The sequence below is a fragment of the Gigantopelta aegis genome, chromosome 2 (assembly GCF_016097555.1).
Source record: "Gigantopelta aegis isolate Gae_Host chromosome 2, Gae_host_genome, whole genome shotgun sequence".
Lineage (NCBI taxonomy): Eukaryota > Metazoa > Mollusca > Gastropoda > Neomphalida > Peltospiridae > Gigantopelta > Gigantopelta aegis.
Window position 1 is genome coordinate 2,833,733 of NC_054700.1, and position 17,744 is coordinate 2,851,476.

The 17,744-nt window shown below is 40.3% G+C and overlaps 1 protein-coding gene across 1 annotated transcript in view; it reads left to right on the forward strand.

Moving 5' to 3' along the window:
• The window catches only part of LOC121379777 (nuclear cap-binding protein subunit 1-like), a 56,205-nt gene that overhangs the window by 20,536 nt on the left and 17,925 nt on the right, over positions 1–17,744 (forward strand). The window contains exons 11-19 of the mRNA XM_041508431.1: positions 2,384–2,447; positions 3,053–3,163; positions 4,381–4,445; positions 4,862–4,999; positions 7,616–7,719; positions 8,973–9,092; positions 11,042–11,147; positions 11,714–11,911; positions 16,219–16,333. Of these exons, the coding sequence (XP_041364365.1) occupies positions 2,384–2,447; positions 3,053–3,163; positions 4,381–4,445; positions 4,862–4,999; positions 7,616–7,719; positions 8,973–9,092; positions 11,042–11,147; positions 11,714–11,911; positions 16,219–16,333 (1,021 nt within the window). The remainder of the gene's footprint in view (positions 1–2,383; positions 2,448–3,052; positions 3,164–4,380; positions 4,446–4,861; positions 5,000–7,615; positions 7,720–8,972; positions 9,093–11,041; positions 11,148–11,713; positions 11,912–16,218; positions 16,334–17,744) is intronic.

The window sequence follows — 17,744 nt, forward strand, 5'->3', positions numbered from 1 at the left end:
CCTCAGTTTATGAACTCAGTATAGTTTGGATGGGATCGATTGAAGGCCTCAGTTTATGAACTCAGTTTAGTTTGGATGGGATCAATTGAAGGCCTCAGTTGATGAACTCGGTTTAGTTTGGATGGGATCGATTGAAGGCCTCAGTTGATGAACTCAGTTTAGTTTGAAGGGATCGATTGAAGGCCTCAGTTGATGAACTCAGTTTAGTTTAGATGGGATCGATTGAAGGCTTCAGTTAATGAACTCAGTTTAGTTTGGATGGGATTGATTGAAGGCCTCAGTTGATGAACTCAGTTTAGTTTGAAGGGGATCGATTAAAGCCCTCAGTTGATGAACTCAGTTTAATTTGAAGGGGATCGATTGAACCCCTCAGTTGATGAACTCAGTTTAGTTTGGATGGGATCGATTGAAGGCCTCAGTTGATGAACTCAGTTTAGTTTGGATGAGATCGATTGAAGCCCTCAGTTGATGAACTCAATTTAGTTTGAAGGGGATCGATTGAAGCCCTCAGTTGATGAACTCAGTTTAGCTTGGATGAGATCGATTGAAGCCCTCGGTTGATGAACTTAGTTTAATTTGAAGGGGATCAATTGAAGCACTCAGTTGATGAACTCAGTTTAGGTTGAAGGGGATCGATTGAAGCCCTCAATTGATGAACTCAGTTTAGGTTGAAGGGGATCGATTGAAGCCCTCAGTTGATGAACTCAGTTTAGTTTGAAGGGGATTGATTGAAGCCCTCAATTGATGAACTCGGTTTAGTTTGAAGGGATCGATTGAAGCCCTCAGTTGATGAACTCGGTTTAGTTTGAAGGGGATCGATTGAAGCTCTCTGTTGATGAACTCAGTTTAGTTGGAAGGGGATCGATTGAAGCCCTCGGTTGATCAACTCAATTTAGTTTGAAGGGGATCGATTGAAGCCCTCGGTTGATCAACTCAATTTAGTTTGAAGGGGATCGATTGAAGCTCTCAGTTGATGAACTCAATTTAGTTTGAAGGGGATCGATTGAAGCCCTCAGTTGATGAACTCAGTTTAGTTTGAAGGGGTCGATTGAAGCTCTCTGTTGATGAACTCAGTTTAGTATGAAGGGGATTGATTGAAGCCCTCAGTTGATCAACTCAGTTTAGTTTGAAGGGATCGATTGAAGCCCTCGGTTGATCAACTCAGTTTAGTTTGAAGAGGATTGATTGAAGCCCTCAGTTGATGAACTCAGTTTAGTTTGAAGGGGATCGATTGAAGCCCTCAGTTGATGAACTCAGTTTAGTTTGAAGGGGATCGATTGAAGTTCTCAGTTGATGAACTCAGTTTAGTTTGAAGGGGATTGATTGAAGCCCTCGGTTGATGAACTCAGTTTAGTTTGAAGGGGATCGATTGAAGTTCTCAGTTGATGATGTGAAATGTGCTTCATAATGATTACATTATCATTTTACAGACCTCGACATGAAAACAAATTGACGGGAGTAATTAATTGTTCCCCAAACTTACATAGAGATTTTTATTAAAGCTTGTGTGTTATACTGATTTTACAAAACAAGTGTAGGGATTTTGTATTGCGCGAATGAGGGTAATACATCAATCCTGACACAAGTTTTGTCAAATCAGTAGAAGTCACATGTGAGTAATAATTTCTTTATTATTATTTTTATTTTTTATGAATAACGAGGGCATCTCAAAACTTGTTTCAATCACAAATAGAAGTAGGCGACAAAATGACATCATATTTCACACACACATTCTGAGCTAGGAATGGCATCGCTTCCCAAATAACATCATTACACTTGTTATTACACATGTTATTCGTATGGTTTTTAGTAACTCTGTTATGTTGAACCATGTTGATAATAGATTAAGATACTACTTTGTTGATACCATATAAATTCACATGCTAAGGTGAGCTAAAAATCACTCTCCTTGAACTAGTCTCAGGTGAGTGATGGGGAACGAGAGGGACGGCTCCCCTTAAATGATGAGGTCTAATTTTATTCAGCTTTACCAACCTCGGTGGTGTCGTGGTTAAACCATCAGACATAAGGTTGGTAGGTACAGGGTTCGCAGCCCGGTACCGGCTCCCACCCAGAGTGAGTTTTAATGACTCAGTTGGTAGGTGTAAGACCACTACACCCTCTTCTCTCTCACTAACCACTAACCAACTAACAACTAACCCACTGTCCTCGACAGACAGCCCAGATAGCTGAGGTGTGTGCCCAGGACAGCATGCTTGAACCTTAATTGGATATATTACTTACTTACTTAAACCAGTTAAACTATTTCGGGCTGAGAATCCCATAAGGCTGTAATTGGATATATATAAGCTCGAAAATACGTTGAAATGAAAAATGTTCAGCTTCTTGTCACAAACTATTCCATGTTGTGTTTTATTTTCAGTGCGGCGATGTTGCTTAGTTTTCCAAACAAGAATAAAATACCACTCAACTACATGATTGTCGAGGTAAGCACTATGCCAGAATGCCTCTGTGAACATTGTTAATGATGCCGAATGTTTGCATCTTGGGTTTTTTTGTCAAAATGTTATTGTGAAATTAATATATTTAGTGTGTACTAAATTTTCAACAATTCTTGCAGTACTTATATTTCTGTGTCACCCCTTTTTATTGTAGAAATTTAAAAACAATTTTTTTGCAAAAACCATGGTTTGTGCTGTCCTGTCTGTGAGTAAGTGCTGCTAATTGAAAAATATAGTGTTGTTTTTTCAAAAGATTATGTGACACAATTATTGAATATTTTGATCATGGTGTTTATTTTTTTGTTTTTTAAATGATTTTGTTCTAGGTATGTTTTGTTAATATGTGTTATTCTGTCTTGCGTGACTGCGACTTTTTGACAGGTGTTTTGTTAATAATGTTATAGTTTTTCTGTTGATCATCATTTATCTTTGAAACCCAATATTTTTTTCATGCTTGAGTGTCATTAAATATTCAGTTTAATCAAGTTTTTACTATTACTATTACCATTTGGATCATGTTTTGGGTACTTTGCATTACATGTTCCACAGTTTTAATGATTCATAATGCATTGATTTTTATTTTCCTTCAGGTGATGTTTTCCCAGCTGTTTCAGCTGCCGTGTCCACCGTTTCTCGAGATCTTCTATGGGTCGACGCTCATAGAATTGTGCAAACTGCAGCCCGGATCCATGCCGCAAGTCGTATCCTTACTGTTGGTGTGGTCTCGTCTGGGATCGATCCCTGTCAAAGGACCCATTGAGTTATTTCTCATTGCAGCCAGTGCACTATTTGGTAATTCTGACATAGTCTTAGGAAACATGTTACATTTCTTCCATTAGTTGCAAGGGATCTTTTATATGCACCATTCCACAGACAGGATAGCACATACCATTGCCTTTGATATAACAGTTAGTAATTCTAACAACTGGTATATCAAAGGCTATGGTATGTGCTTTCCTGTCTGTGGGATGGTGGATATAAAAGATCCCTTACTACTAATGATTTTCTTTTCTTCTTCTCTATGACTATGTCATAATTACCAAATGATTAATAAATCATTGTGATCTAGTGGTGTCATTAAACAACACAAACGTTAACTTTTAACTTAATTTATAGGGTGGGTGGGAAGGTGGGCAGCTGAATCAATCGTCCTTAATAGAATTAGGATTTTACTCACCCCATCCATTGCTCCATGATTTCAATATCAAATTAACTGGTATGTAGTGCCCTGTTTATGGAAAGTGCATATAACAGATCCTTTGCTAATTCTGTAGTAGAAATATCCTTTGTGGTGGCAAAAGTTTTCTTTATTTCTGTGTGTCAAGTAAATGTCAAAATAACTAATTATGTGAAGCACCAAATAACCATGATTTCATATGTGATAGGTATTGTTAATTAAATGGCTTCTGGAACATGATACACTGACGAAATTATCATTTGGACAATTTTCAAAGGTCTGCGCCCCATTTCACTAAACATCGTAAGTTTACGTCTGCTACTAGCAGTTATACCGGTCGTGCGTCTGCACGTGTTTGGCATCAATTTTACGCAGAAAATTACATCAGTTGGAGTATTTTAAAGACAGAAGACAATAAAATATGTGTTGTTCTAACTATATTTGTTGAACTATAATAGTAATAAGAATTGTGGTTTAGTCGTAGATTTATGTTACGTGCAAAACTAGACTTACAATGTTTTGTGAAATTGGGCCCTGGATCGTAGTAATTTTGTACGTGGATGTAACTGAATCGTCCTGTCATTCCTTGTTGTCCCAGAATGCCATATGACCAGTCTTTTTACGTGCTACTATTAAAGGACATAATTAGCTAACATCTTATGTACAATATTCCAGCCTACTTTAATTCATTTACAATATTCCAGCATATTTGAATTAATTTTACTTAACTCTGATGAACAGCTTGCACAGGCCACTGAAATGTTATATGAGAGAATCGACAACATGCATACAATATGTATAGACAGGTAAGAGAGCTTGACAATCTGTTTCATGAACATAGCACGTTGTAAATATACCCAACAACAAAAGAAATGCACATATTATTCTGTTGGGTTTTTTAAAAATTATTCTGTCTCATTATTAAATCTCATTATTTCTGTGTCTTTTAAACTTGACAATGTTGTGAGAACATTTTGGGCCCATTTTCACATTCCACATACCAAATTGATTATATTCATGAACACAAAATATATATTAAAATATGTACATTTCTCTATATAAATAAGATTTATTGTACACAGACATCTTAAACCACAAGTTTGGATTTACCACAGTTTGACACCCAATAGTCGATGTATTTTTCATGCTGGAGTGTCATTAAACACCTATTCTAGTTTATTCTATAAGCTGATACTGACCTGCTCTGCTGTGTGTTGTGTAGGTTTGCCAGCTGGTTCTCTTACCACCTGAGTAACTTCCAGTACCGCTGGAGCTGGGACGACTGGGCCGAGTGTGCCAAGATGGACTCTGAGTACCCCAAGGCCAAGTTCATCAAGGAAGTCCTCCACCGATGTGTCAGGTAACCATCACTTCCATTCAATTCGAGGGGTAGGGGTGGGGGAGTCCATCAGTCCCTGTCGTTTCTCTAAGGCCAAGTTCATCAAGGAAGTCCTCCACCGATGTGTCAGGTAACCATCACTTCCATTCAATTGGGGTGGGGGAGTCCATCAGTCCCTGTCGGTTCTCTAAGGCCAAGTTCATCAAGGAAGTTCTCCACCGATGTCTCAGGTAACCATCACTTCCATTCAATTCCGGGGGTAGGGGTGGGGGAGTCCATCAATCCCTGTCGGTTCTCTAAGGCCAAGTTCATCAAGGAAGTCCTCCACCGATGTGTCAGGTAACCATCACTTCCATTCAATTCGGGGGGTAGGGGTGGGGGAGTCCATCAATCCCTGTCGGTTCTCTAAGGCCAAGTTCATCAAGGAAGTCCTCCACCGATGTGTCAGGTAACCATCACTTCCATTCAATTCGGGGGGTAGGGGTGGGGGAGTCCATCAGTCCCTGTCGGTTCTCTAAGGCCAAGTTCATCAAGGAAGTCCTCCACCGATGTGTCGGGTAACCATCACTTCCATTCAATTCGGGGGGTAGGGGTGGGGGAGTCCATCAGTCCATGTTGGTTCTCTAAGGCCAAGTTCATCAAGGAAGTCCTCCACCGATGTGTCAGGTAACTATCACTTCCATTCAATTCGGGGGGTAGGGGTGGGGGAGTCCATCAGTCCCTGTCGGTTCTCTAAGGCCAAGTTCATCAAGGAAGTCCTCCACCGATGTGTCAGGTAACCATCACTTCCATTGAATATAGGGGGTAGGGGTGGGGGAGTCCATCAATCCCTGTCGGTTCTCTAAGGCCAAATTCATCAAGGAAGTCCTCCACCGATGTGTCAGGTAACCATCACTTCCATTCAATTCGGGGGGTAGGGGTGGGGGAGTCCATCAATCCCTGTCGGTTCTCTAAGGCCAAGTTCATCAAGGAAGTCCTCCACCGATGTGTCAGGTAACCATCACTTCCATTCAATTCAGGGGGTAGGGGTGGGGGAGTCCATCAGTCCCTGTCGGTTCTCTAAGGCCAAGTTCATCAAGGAAGTCCTCCACCGATGTGTCAGGTAATCCTTACATTGATTCAGTTATTGGGGGGGGGGGGGGGGGGGGGGGGGGGTAATTCAGTGGTAAAGCGCTCATCAGAGATATGGTGTGATGCACAATGGATTAAAGTTTGTGAACTCTGCCTTACTACTGGCATTCATCCTTATCTTCATTTTAAGTGGTTTGGGGAGGAGGCATTTCTTTTAGGGAGATGTAGCTCATTGGTAGAGCACTTGCCTGAGGTGCGATGTGACACAGGATCGATCGCTCTGTGGATTCAAGTTTTTCCCCTGCTCCAGCCAGTTCTCCACGACTGATACTTTTGACTTATCTTCAGTTTAGTTTGGAGAGGGTGTGTGCATGGGAGGTTGGGATTGTAGCATTGTGGTACTGGTAGTGGGCTTGTCTGAGATGAAGTGGTCCGCAGGATCGATCACACTCTGTGGATTCAGGTTTTTACTTACTCCAACCAGTGCTCCACGACTGGAACTTAATTTCAGTTATGTGGGGATGGATTGGCTTTATGCAGTTCAGCGATAGGGTGCTAGCCTGAAATGTGATGGATCACATGGTCAATCGTCCTCCACTGTATTATCATAATTATGCAGATGTTAGAATTAAACTTGACAGTTTTTTTTGTGACGAATCAAAAACAGTGTACTGCATAGTCTCAATAAAAAAAAAATCCATCTCGGGTCCTTTTTAGCTGTAGGGATGGGATGTAGATCAATTTACAACCTCTGCAATTAAGAAAATTTTCACGGAAAAAAAAACATGCCATTGAAAAAAAAAAAACTGAATAGTCCCAAGGCAAAAAAGTGCTGTGGAGAACTAAAGCCTCCACAGCATTGCAGATTGCCATGGCCAACTGCAGGGGTTGGTTGTAGAGCGCTTACCTGATGTGAAATGGATTGCAGGACGATTGGCCTCAGTGGCCCCAACTAATACCCTATCACTGGTACATCCTGTTCCAGAAGGGGCGGGGCGTAGCCCAGTGGTAACGCACTTGCTTGATGCGCGGTCAGTTTGGGATCGATCCCCGTCGGTGGGCCCATTGGGCTATTTCTCGCTCCAGCCAGTGCGCCACGACTGGTATATCAAAGGCCGTGGTATGTGCTAATAAAAGAGCTGGGGTGTCGTTAAACATTCATTCATTCTTATAAAAGATCCCTTGCTGCTAATTGAAAAGAGTAGGCCATGAAGTGGCGACAGCGGGTTTCCTCTCAAAATCTGTGTGGTCCTTAACCATATGTCTGACGCCATATAACCGTAAATAAAATGTGTTGAGTGCATTGTTAGCCCAGTCAGTAGAGTGCTCACCTGTGGTGTTTTGTTCATAGGATCAAACCCCCTCGGTAGTCCCCATTCTCTGATTGGGTCTTATCCTGTCTCGACTAGTGCCCCGTGACGTGGCCTGTCCTGTCTGGGAAAGTGCATATAAAATATTACTTGCTACTAATGGAACAAGTCAGCAGGGTTCCTCTGGTTACCTGTCACAATGACCAAATGTTTAACAATACCACTAGAGAATGTGATTATTTGTTTTATTTTCCAGGTTCTCGTATCACCAGAGAATTGTAGACACAGTTCCGGATATCTTTTCTACACTCATGCCTGCCAAACCGCAGTCGAATTTCAAGTATGAAAAAGAAGGAGCAGGTAAGTTGAATACTTTTTTATTTTTTTATTTCTTACTGTTGATGTTGTGTTGTGGTTGTACTATGAATGCCTCCTAGTGGAATCTCGCTACTATTTTTACTTGCCCTACAACTGTTATATCAAACAAAAGTTGTTGATATGTTTTGTTCTTATTTGCTTTACAACTACTATATGAAAGGTTGTTGTTATGTTATAATCTTACTTGCTCTACAACTGCTATATCAAAGTTGATGATATGTTTTGGTCTTACTTACTTTACAACTTCTGTATCAAAGGCTATTGATATATTGTGTTCTCTCTATGCCAATGTCAAGGATGTAGTTTATGTGGTTGCTATGGGTTTCATATCCTAACTTGTAAGACCAAACACATCACTGATACATGGCTCCCAGATATCTTCCAAGTCCTGTAGTTTTTAGATTTATATTCTCTTTTATACATTGTCCTTTGTGTTTTCTATTTTGGCTAAAATTGGCAAAGTCATATACTGCAAAACCCCTCTCAACTGGACCAAGTAAAAGTCTGGCTTTAATGGGTACCCAGCTTAAAAAGTTTGGTGCTGTACTGATATTTAAAAATGGACTGTGAAACATTTCCGGTTTTGAGGGACTTCCAGTTTACAAAAGGTCTGACTTTGAGAGGTTTCATTGTAATGTTTATGTGTTACCACCATAAAGTTTAAAGTTTGTTTTGTTTAATGACCCCACTAGAGCACATTAATTAATTAATCATTGGCTATTGGATGTCAAACATTTGGTAATTCTCACATGTAGTTATCAGAGAAAACCCACTACATTTTTCCTAATGCAGCAAGGGATCTTTTATATCCATAGACAGGAAAGCACATTCCACGTCATTTGAGCAGTTGTGGTGCACTGGCTGGAATGAGAAAACCCCCAATCAGTTAAATGAATCTACCAATGTAGTTTGATCCTGCGACTCATGCACCTCAAGCAAGCACTCAACAGACTGAGCTAAATTTCACTCCCTACTGTAAAATGCTTTGTTTTGAATACAGCTGAGTGGACGGAGGAGCCAGCCGAGGACGACACCTGCACCCATGACAGGCGTGTGCTATAACAACTTGTTCTGAATGTACACATAAAACCCTATGACCTGACCTGACCTGATATAGCTTAGCTGAAGAAAGCAGATAAAAGTTTCACTTTACCATTGAGAGTGATGATTGAGAGTGATGAATGTCCCATCTTTGACCTCTAACAGTGACAGTAATTCTAATTTACAAACTGTAGGTTCCTTGCCGGGCACGATGCAAGCTCATTCTCTGATGGCCGCCATCAAGTCAAAGTGTTTGCCGGAAGAAGCAGCCCAGATTCTAAAAGATCTGCCAAACCCTCTGAAAGATGATGACAGTAAGACATTTACATATTCAGTTAATCTGTAGAGCGGGTACAATTTTATAATTTTTACTCACAGATTCACTTTAATGTTTTATAAATACATAAAATAAAGTTCATATTTGAATCGGTAAGTTTGGGGGGTTTTCTAATTTTTGTCATATTTTAGATCGGTTGATGTTGATTAAAATTAGGCAAAAAAATCAAAAAAGTCACTTTTACTTACAGGCATTTGTGGCCAGCTGTCCAGTATTTATGTGAATTATTTCCAATAACTGGGGTTTTTTTTTTTACCAGAATTTTTTTTTTTTTAAATGAACTTACAATTCATAGCCCAATATTTGGTGATTTTTGTTGTTGGTAAAATGATCAAATTTATTATCAAATTAGCTGTCACAATCAGCTATTGATCTCTGAAAATTACCGCGACATGCCGCCATTATTGTTAAGCGAAAATACTTGCCAAAAACCACTTTTTCAACTCAACATTCCAAGGTATAATCCATTGAAAAAACTAAATCTAAAGAAACAGGAAACTGACTTGTCTTCCATTTCCTGTTAATAAGTCGCTTCTGGTGAGTGTCGTGTGCAAAACAGCGGGAAATATGAATTGGGGAATGCACTGTATACAGCGTACAGTATGATGGTATTAAGATATTTACAAAGTGAGAGTTCTTCAGAAGTGAATTCTATAAGATCTGATGAACACTGTCAAAGATGATTGTATCAAGATATTTATATAGTGAGAGTTCTTAAGAAGCGAATTCTCTTTGATATGTCGAATGCTGTCAAAGTTGATGACAGTAAGATATTTGTAAATTCAGTTACATTGTATTTAGAAAAACACATTCTAAATGATCTGCCAAATTTTCTCAAAGATGATGAAGGAAGGAAATATTTTATTTAACAATGCACTCAACACACATTCTTTACTGTTATATGGTTAAGAACCACACAGATATTGAGAGAGAAACCTGCTGTCGCCACTTCATGGCTACTCTTTTCGATTAGCAGCAAGGGATCTTTTGTATGCACCATCCCACAGACAGGGTAATACATACCATGGCCTTTGATATGCCAGTTGTGGTGCATTGGCTGGAACGAGAAATAGCCCAATGGCCCACCAACGGGGATCGATCCCAGATCGAGCGGGCCCTTTACCACTGGGCTGCGTCCCACCCCCACAGATGATGATGTTAGAAAGATATTTATCCATTGAGTTACTGAGAAACCCACTGATTCTAAAAGGCCTGCTCATCTCTCTCACTGTGTGAATGTAAAATATTTACACATTCAATTAACTAGAAACATGCAGGTTCAGTCAGTAGGTGTAGATTTGTTTTAAAGGTTCCATCATCAGCTACTAGGCAGTGTAAAATACTTTTGGTTATTTCAGAATTTTTAAACCATAATTCTTGATTCAGTTGTTAAGTTTGGCATATCCAATGTATTTTTGGTCATCTTGGTGTTTGTATTTTTTAATAAACTGAAACGGTACATATCTCAAGAACTAAGGTGTAGATGTAAAAAAAAAAGTATTTTGTTTAACAACACGACTAGAGCACATCAATTAATCATCGACTATTGAATGTCAAATATTTGGTAATTCTGACACATAGTCATCAGAGGAAAATCACTACATTTTTCCTAATGCAGCAAGGGATCTTTTATATATACACTTTCCCACAGACAGGAAAGCACATACCACAACCTTTGACCAGTTGTGATGCACTGGTTGGAACTAGAAAACCTGTATTCGGTTAAATGGATCCAACGACACAAGCACCTCTGGCGAGCGCCTAACTAACTGAGCTAAATCCCGCATAAGATGTAGACGTAAGACATTATTTTTTAAATAATAAAGAATTTTACATTCAAATAGAATTGAAACCAAAAGCTGACATAGCCTTCGTTATAGTTGACCTGTGTAATATTTATGTTAATGTTTATATTACTTGTTTCAGGTGACGTCGAGCCACCGTACCACCCATTGAAGATTGACGTTTTTGTTTCAACACTTCTTTTCCTCGGCAACAAGTCATTCAGTCATTCGTTTGCGGCTCTTGCCAAGTGAGTTTTACATTTTAAAAATATATACATATTTCAATATATAGAAAATTCTCAACTATCTTAAAAGTTTATAATGCACAAGTGAATTGGAGGAAATGTTTTATTTAACGACACACTCAACACATTTTATTTATGGTAATATGGCATCGGAAAGTGAATTGGAGGTGTCCTTTTCAAAGCTTTAGCGAGTGTAGGACAGCATCAGTTTACCAGTGTAAGATGAACAGTATTTCTGGGTAGCAAGTTACTGCTTTAGCAGTACTCTATGAATGCTTGTTACCTATTGTCCTTGGTTCTGATTTTATGGAAGATTGTCAAACAACATTTTAGTTGTGAACAAATAATGATGTTAATTTCCACCCTGTGCTAAAAGCACTGGCAGAGGCTATTTATCGTTTGACAGCTGTTTGAGGTATCACACAAACGAAATACAATATTGTTGTCGTTGGTAGATTTTACCCTGTGTTGAGAACACTACTAGAGACAGAGAAGGGACAGATATGTCTCCTAAAGACTGTGTTTGAGGTGTGGAAGACATATTATTAATATATTGTTGTTGTTGGTAGATTCCATCCTGTGTTGAGAGCACTAGCAGAGACAGAGGAGGGACAGATATGTCTCCTAAAGACTGTGTTTGAGGTGTGGAAGACTCACCAGCAGATGATGGTCGTCTTGGTTGACAAGCTGCTTCGAACCCAGGTCGTCGAGTGTTCCGCTGTCGCCAACTGGCTCTTCTCCAACGAGATGTTACCAGAATTCACGTGGTAGGTCGGAAACCACAGAAAGTAGGCTCAGTTACTTTAGCCTTTGTTACGTTGTTAATCATTTCTTTCTTTCTTTTTTCATGGTCTATTCAGGTGAGTTGCTGCTAGAAATGTAGATTTTGCTCGTGGTGAAGACTGTATTAAAAAAGTAGGGCTGCCGTCATTGACTTTAACATTTTGTTACATTTTCAAAACTATTTATTTAGCTTTTGACTTGATCACTTTACGAAAGTTAGAGTTATCTCCCTTTGTTAACATCACACTAGTGATGTGTACAAGTGAGGTGGAATTTATCTGTGTTGGTAGGATTTGATTTTTTCCCCATCCCCAACCAGTGCCCCAAAAATGGTATATCAAAGGTCATGGTATGTGCTGTCCTTTCAGTGGGACAGTGCCTGTAACAGATCCTTAGTGGGAAAATGTTGTGACTTTCCATTTTAACACCTTTAAGCCAATGGTTAAGTAATCATTTGTGCTCTAAAACAAACTTTACTCACTTCAGTGTGCATATATAAGTGATGCTGGTGTGACATAGCTAAGTACTTCAGTGTGCATATACAGGTGAGGCTGGTGTGACATAGCTAAGTACTTCAGTGTGCATATACAGGTGAGGCTGGTGTGACATAGCTAAGTACTTCAGTGTGCATATACAGGTGAGGCTGGTGTGACATAGCTAAGTACTTCAGTGTGCATATATAAGTGAGGCTGGTGTGACATAGCTAAGTACTTCAGTGTGCATATACAGGTGAGGCTGGTGTGACATAGCTAAGTACTTCAGTGTGCATATACAGGTGAGGCTGGTGTGACATAGCTAAGTACTTCAGTGTGCATATATAAGTGAGGCTGGTGTGACATAGCTAAGTACTTCAGTGTGCATATACAGGTGAGGCTGGTGTGACATAGCTAAGAACTTCAGTGTGCATATACAGGTGAGGCTGGTGTGACATAGCTAAGAACTTCAGTGTCCATATACAGGTGAGGCTGGTGTGACATAGCTAAGTACTTCAGTGTGCATATACAGGTGAGGCTGGTGTGACATAGCTAAGTACTTCAGTGTGCATATACAGGTGAGGCTGGTGTGACATAGCTAAGAACTTCAGTGTGCATATACAGGTGAGGCTGGTGTGACATAGCTAAGTACTTCAGTGTGCATATACAGGTGAGGCTGGTGTGACATAGCTAAGAACTTCAGTGTGCATATATAAGTGAGGCTGGTGTGACATAGCTAAGTACTTCAGTGTGCATATACAGGTGAGGCTGGTGTGACATAGCTAAGAACTTCAGTGTGCATATACAGGTGAGGCTGGTGTGACATAGCTAAGAACTTCAGTGTGCATATACAGGTGAGGCTGGTGTGACATAGCTAAGTACTTCAGTGTGCATATACAGGTGAGGCTGGTGTGACATAGCTAAGTACTTCAGTGTGCATATACAGGTGAGGCTGGTGTGACATAGCTAAGTACTTCAGTGTGCATATACAGGTGAGGCTGGTGTGACATAGCTAAGTACTTCAGTGTGCATATATAAGTGAGGCTGGTGTGACATAGCTAAGTACTTCAGTGTGCATATACAGGTGAGGCTGGTGTGACATAGCTAAGTACTTCAGTGTGCATATACAGGTGAGGCTGGTGTGACATAGCTAAGAACTTCAGTGTGCATATACAGGTGAGGCTGGTGTGACATAGCTAAGTACTTCAGTGTGCATATACAGGTGAGGCTGGTGTGACATAGCTAAGAACTTCAGTGTGCATATATAAGTGAGGCTGGTGTGACATAGCTAAGTACTTCAGTGTGCATATACAGGTGAGGCTGGTGTGACATAGCTAAGAACTTCAGTGTGCATATACAGGTGAGGCTGGTGTGACATAGCTAAGAACTTCAGTGTGCATATACAGGTGAGGCTGGTGTGACATAGCTAAGTACTTCAGTGTGCATATACAGGTGAGGCTGGTGTGACATAGCTAAGTACTTCAGTGTGCATATACAGGTGAGGCTGGTGTGACATAGCTAAGTACTTCAGTGTGCATATACAGGTGAGGCTGGTGTGACATAGCTAAGTACTTCAGTGTGCATATATAAGTGAGGCTGGTGTGACATAGCTAAGTACTTCAGTGTGCATATACAGGTGAGGCTGGTGTGACATAGCTAAGTACTTCAGTGTGCATATACAGGTGAGGCTGGTGTGACATAGCTAAGAACTTCAGTGTGCATATACAGGTGAGGCTGGTGTGACATAGCTAAGTACTTCAGTGTGCATATACAGGTGAGGCTGGTGTGACATAGCTAAGTACTTCAGTGTGCATATACAGGTGAGGCTGGTGTGACATAGCTAAGTACTTCAGTGTGCATATACAGGTGAGGCTGGTGTGACATAGCTAAGAACTTCAGTGTGCATATACAGGTGAGGCTGGTGTGACATAGCTAAGTACTTCAGTGTGCATATACAGGTGAGGCTGGTGTGACATAGCTAAGTACTTCAGTGTGCATATACAGGTGAGGCTGGTGTGACATAGCTAAGTACTTCAGTGTGCATATACAGGTGAGGCTGGTGTGACATAGCTAAGAACTTCAGTGTGCATATATAAGTGATGCTGGTGTGACATAGCTAAGTACTTCAGTGTGCATATATAAGTGATGCTGGTGTGACATAGCTAAGTACTTCAGTGTGCATATTTAAGTGATGCTGGTGTGACATAGCTAAGTACTTCAGTGTGCATATACAGGTGAGGCTGGTGTGACATAGCTGAGTACTTCAGTGTGCATATATAAGTGATGCTGGTGTGACATAGCTAAGTACTTCAGTGTGCATATACAGGTGAGGCTGGTGTGACATAGCTAAGAACTTCAGTGTGCATATACAGGTGAGGCTGGTGTGACATAGCTAAGAACTTCAGTGTCCATATACAGGTGAGGCTGGTGTGACATAGCTAAGTACTTCAGTGTGCATATACAGGTGAGGCTGGTGTGACATAGCTAAGTACTTCAGTGTGCATATACAGGTGAGGCTGGTGTGACATAGCTAAGTACTTCAGTGTGCATATACAGGTGAGGCTGGTGTGACATAGCTAAGAACTTCAGTGTGCATATATAAGTGATGCTGGTGTGACATAGCTAAGTACTTCAGTGTGCATATACAGGTGAGGCTGGTGTGACATAGCTAAGAACTTCAGTGTGCATATACAGGTGAGGCTGGTGTGACATAGCTAAGAACTTCAGTGTCCATATACAGGTGATGCTGGTGTGACATAGCTAAGTACTTCAGTGTGCATATACAGGTGAGGCTGGTGTGACATAGCTAAGTACTTCAGTGTGCATATACAGGTGAGGCTGGTGTGACATAGCTAAGTACTTCAGTGTGCATATACAGGTGAGGCTGGTGTGACATAGCTAAGTACTTCAGTGTGCATATACAGGTGAGGCTGGTGTGACATAGCTAAGTACTTCAGTGTGCATATACAGGTGAGGCTGGTGTGACATAGCTAAGTACTTCAGTGTGCATATACAGGTGAGGCTGGTGTGACATAGCTAAGAACTTCAGTGTGCATATATAAGTGATGCTGGTGTGACATAGCTAAGTACTTCAGTGTGCATATATAAGTGATGCTGGTGTGACATAGCTAAGTACTTCAGTGTGCATATATAAGTGATGCTGGTGTGACATAGCTAAGTACTTCAGTGTGCATATATAAGTGATGCTGGTGTGACATAGCTAAGAACTTCAGTGTGCATATACAAGTGATGCTGGTGTGTGACATAGCTAAGAACTTCAGTGTGCATATACAGGTGAGGCTGGTGTGACATAGCTAAGTACTTCAGTGTGCATATATAGGTGAGGCTGGTGTGACATAGCTAAGAACTTCAGTGTCCATATACAGGTGAGGCTGGTGTGACATAGCTAAGTACTTGCCTGGTTATCGGTCGGTCTACAATTGATCCCCATCCTTGGGCTATTTTGCGATCCATCCAGTGCACCACGATGGTTATATCAAAGCCCATGGTATGTGCTATCCTGTCAGTGGGATGGTGCATATAAAAGATCCCTTGCTACTAATGTGAAAAGGTAGCAGGTTTTCTTTCTAAGACTATGTCAAAATTACCAAATGTTTGACATCCAATAGCCGATGATTAATAAATCAGTGTGCTCTAGTGGAGTCTTTAAAGAAAACAAACTTTTTATTTTTATTCTAGTCTTCTTTTTTTTGTATAAGGGAGAAAAATGTTGAATTTGTCTACACTGGAGACCAGAATCAAGTGTGCATTAAAAAAATTATAATCATTATTTTCTGAAATACTGAGTTTACTTACAGTTTTTACGTTTGGGAGATAATGCACGGAACGATAAAGAAGATGGGCAACCAGGTGATTCGTCTACAGAAGAAAGTGGAAGAAGCTCACGACAAGCTGGAAGCGGCCAGACGAAAGGTACAGTTCGACGGCTCACAACCTGGACTGTGGTTTTCTCATAAACGGCTCATGCTAGATTGGCAGTTTTTAAGAAAAATCAGAAAAGATTTAAACATTTTCTTCTTTTCTTTTTTGAAATAAAATAACTTTGTATCACTCATATTACTTACTACACCCCCACCCATCCCCCAAAACAAGCATTTAAAAAACAAAGTTAAATAGTGTGATTAAAGCTCCTGAAAAATGCAGGAACAATCATTTCATTCACATGTCATTCATGCAGATTTAATTTTGCTTAACATCTTTCCATTTCTGCATTTACGTTAACATGACGGGTTATGCAAAAACAAGATGGGTAGTCAGAGGTCTGTACTTGTTATTTTTTGTATTTTGGTTGACGTCCACTTCTGGTTGCCTGCCCTTGATTGACGTCCACTTTTGGTTGTCTGCCCTTGATTTCACATTTTAATAAGATTGCCAATGTTTTGGTTGATAAGAATTGACATGGAATCACCCACAAGGTCTTTAATAACAGCAGCTCACTTTATTAATTGTGAAAGCAACTATTTATTAATGTATTTATTAAAGGTTATAAATCATATATCCTTTTCTTTACTTTTAATAATTGTATATCAGAGGCATGTCATTAGGATGGTCCCTTGCTACTAATGTCAAAATGTAGCGGGTTTCCTCTCTAAGACTATACGTCAAAAATTACCAAATGTTTTACATCCAATAGCCAGTGATTAATAGTTTCCTTTCTAAGACTATACGTCAAAAATTACCAAATGTTTTACATCCAATAGCCAATGATTAATAAAACAATGTGCTCTAGTGGTGTCATTAAATAAAACAAATAGCCGATGTATTACTTGTGTATATACCAATAGCCGATGTATTCCTTGCGTATTGCCCTATAGCCGATGTCTTACTTGTGTATCACCCAGTAGCCGATGTCTTACTTGTGTATCACCCAGTAGCCAATGTCTTACTTGTGTATCACCCAGTAGCCGATGTCTTACTTGTGTATCACCCAGTAGCCGATGTCTTACTTGTGTATCACCCAGTAGCCGATGTCTTACTTGTGTATCACCCAGTAGCCGATGTCTTACTTGTGTATCACCCAGTAGCCGATGTCTTACTTGTGTATCACCCAGTAGCCGATGTCTTACTTGTGTATCACCCAGTAGCCGATGTCTTACTTGTGTATCACCCAGTAGCCGATGACTTACTTGTGTATCACCCAGTAGCCGATGTCTTACTTGTGTATCACCCAGTAGCCGATGTCTTACTTGTGTGTCACCCACCCAGTAGCCGATGTCTTACTTGTGTATCACCCAGTAGCCGATGTCTTACTTGTGTATCACCCAGTAGCCGATGTCTTACTTGTGTATCACCCAGTAGCCGATGTCTTACTTGTGTATCACCC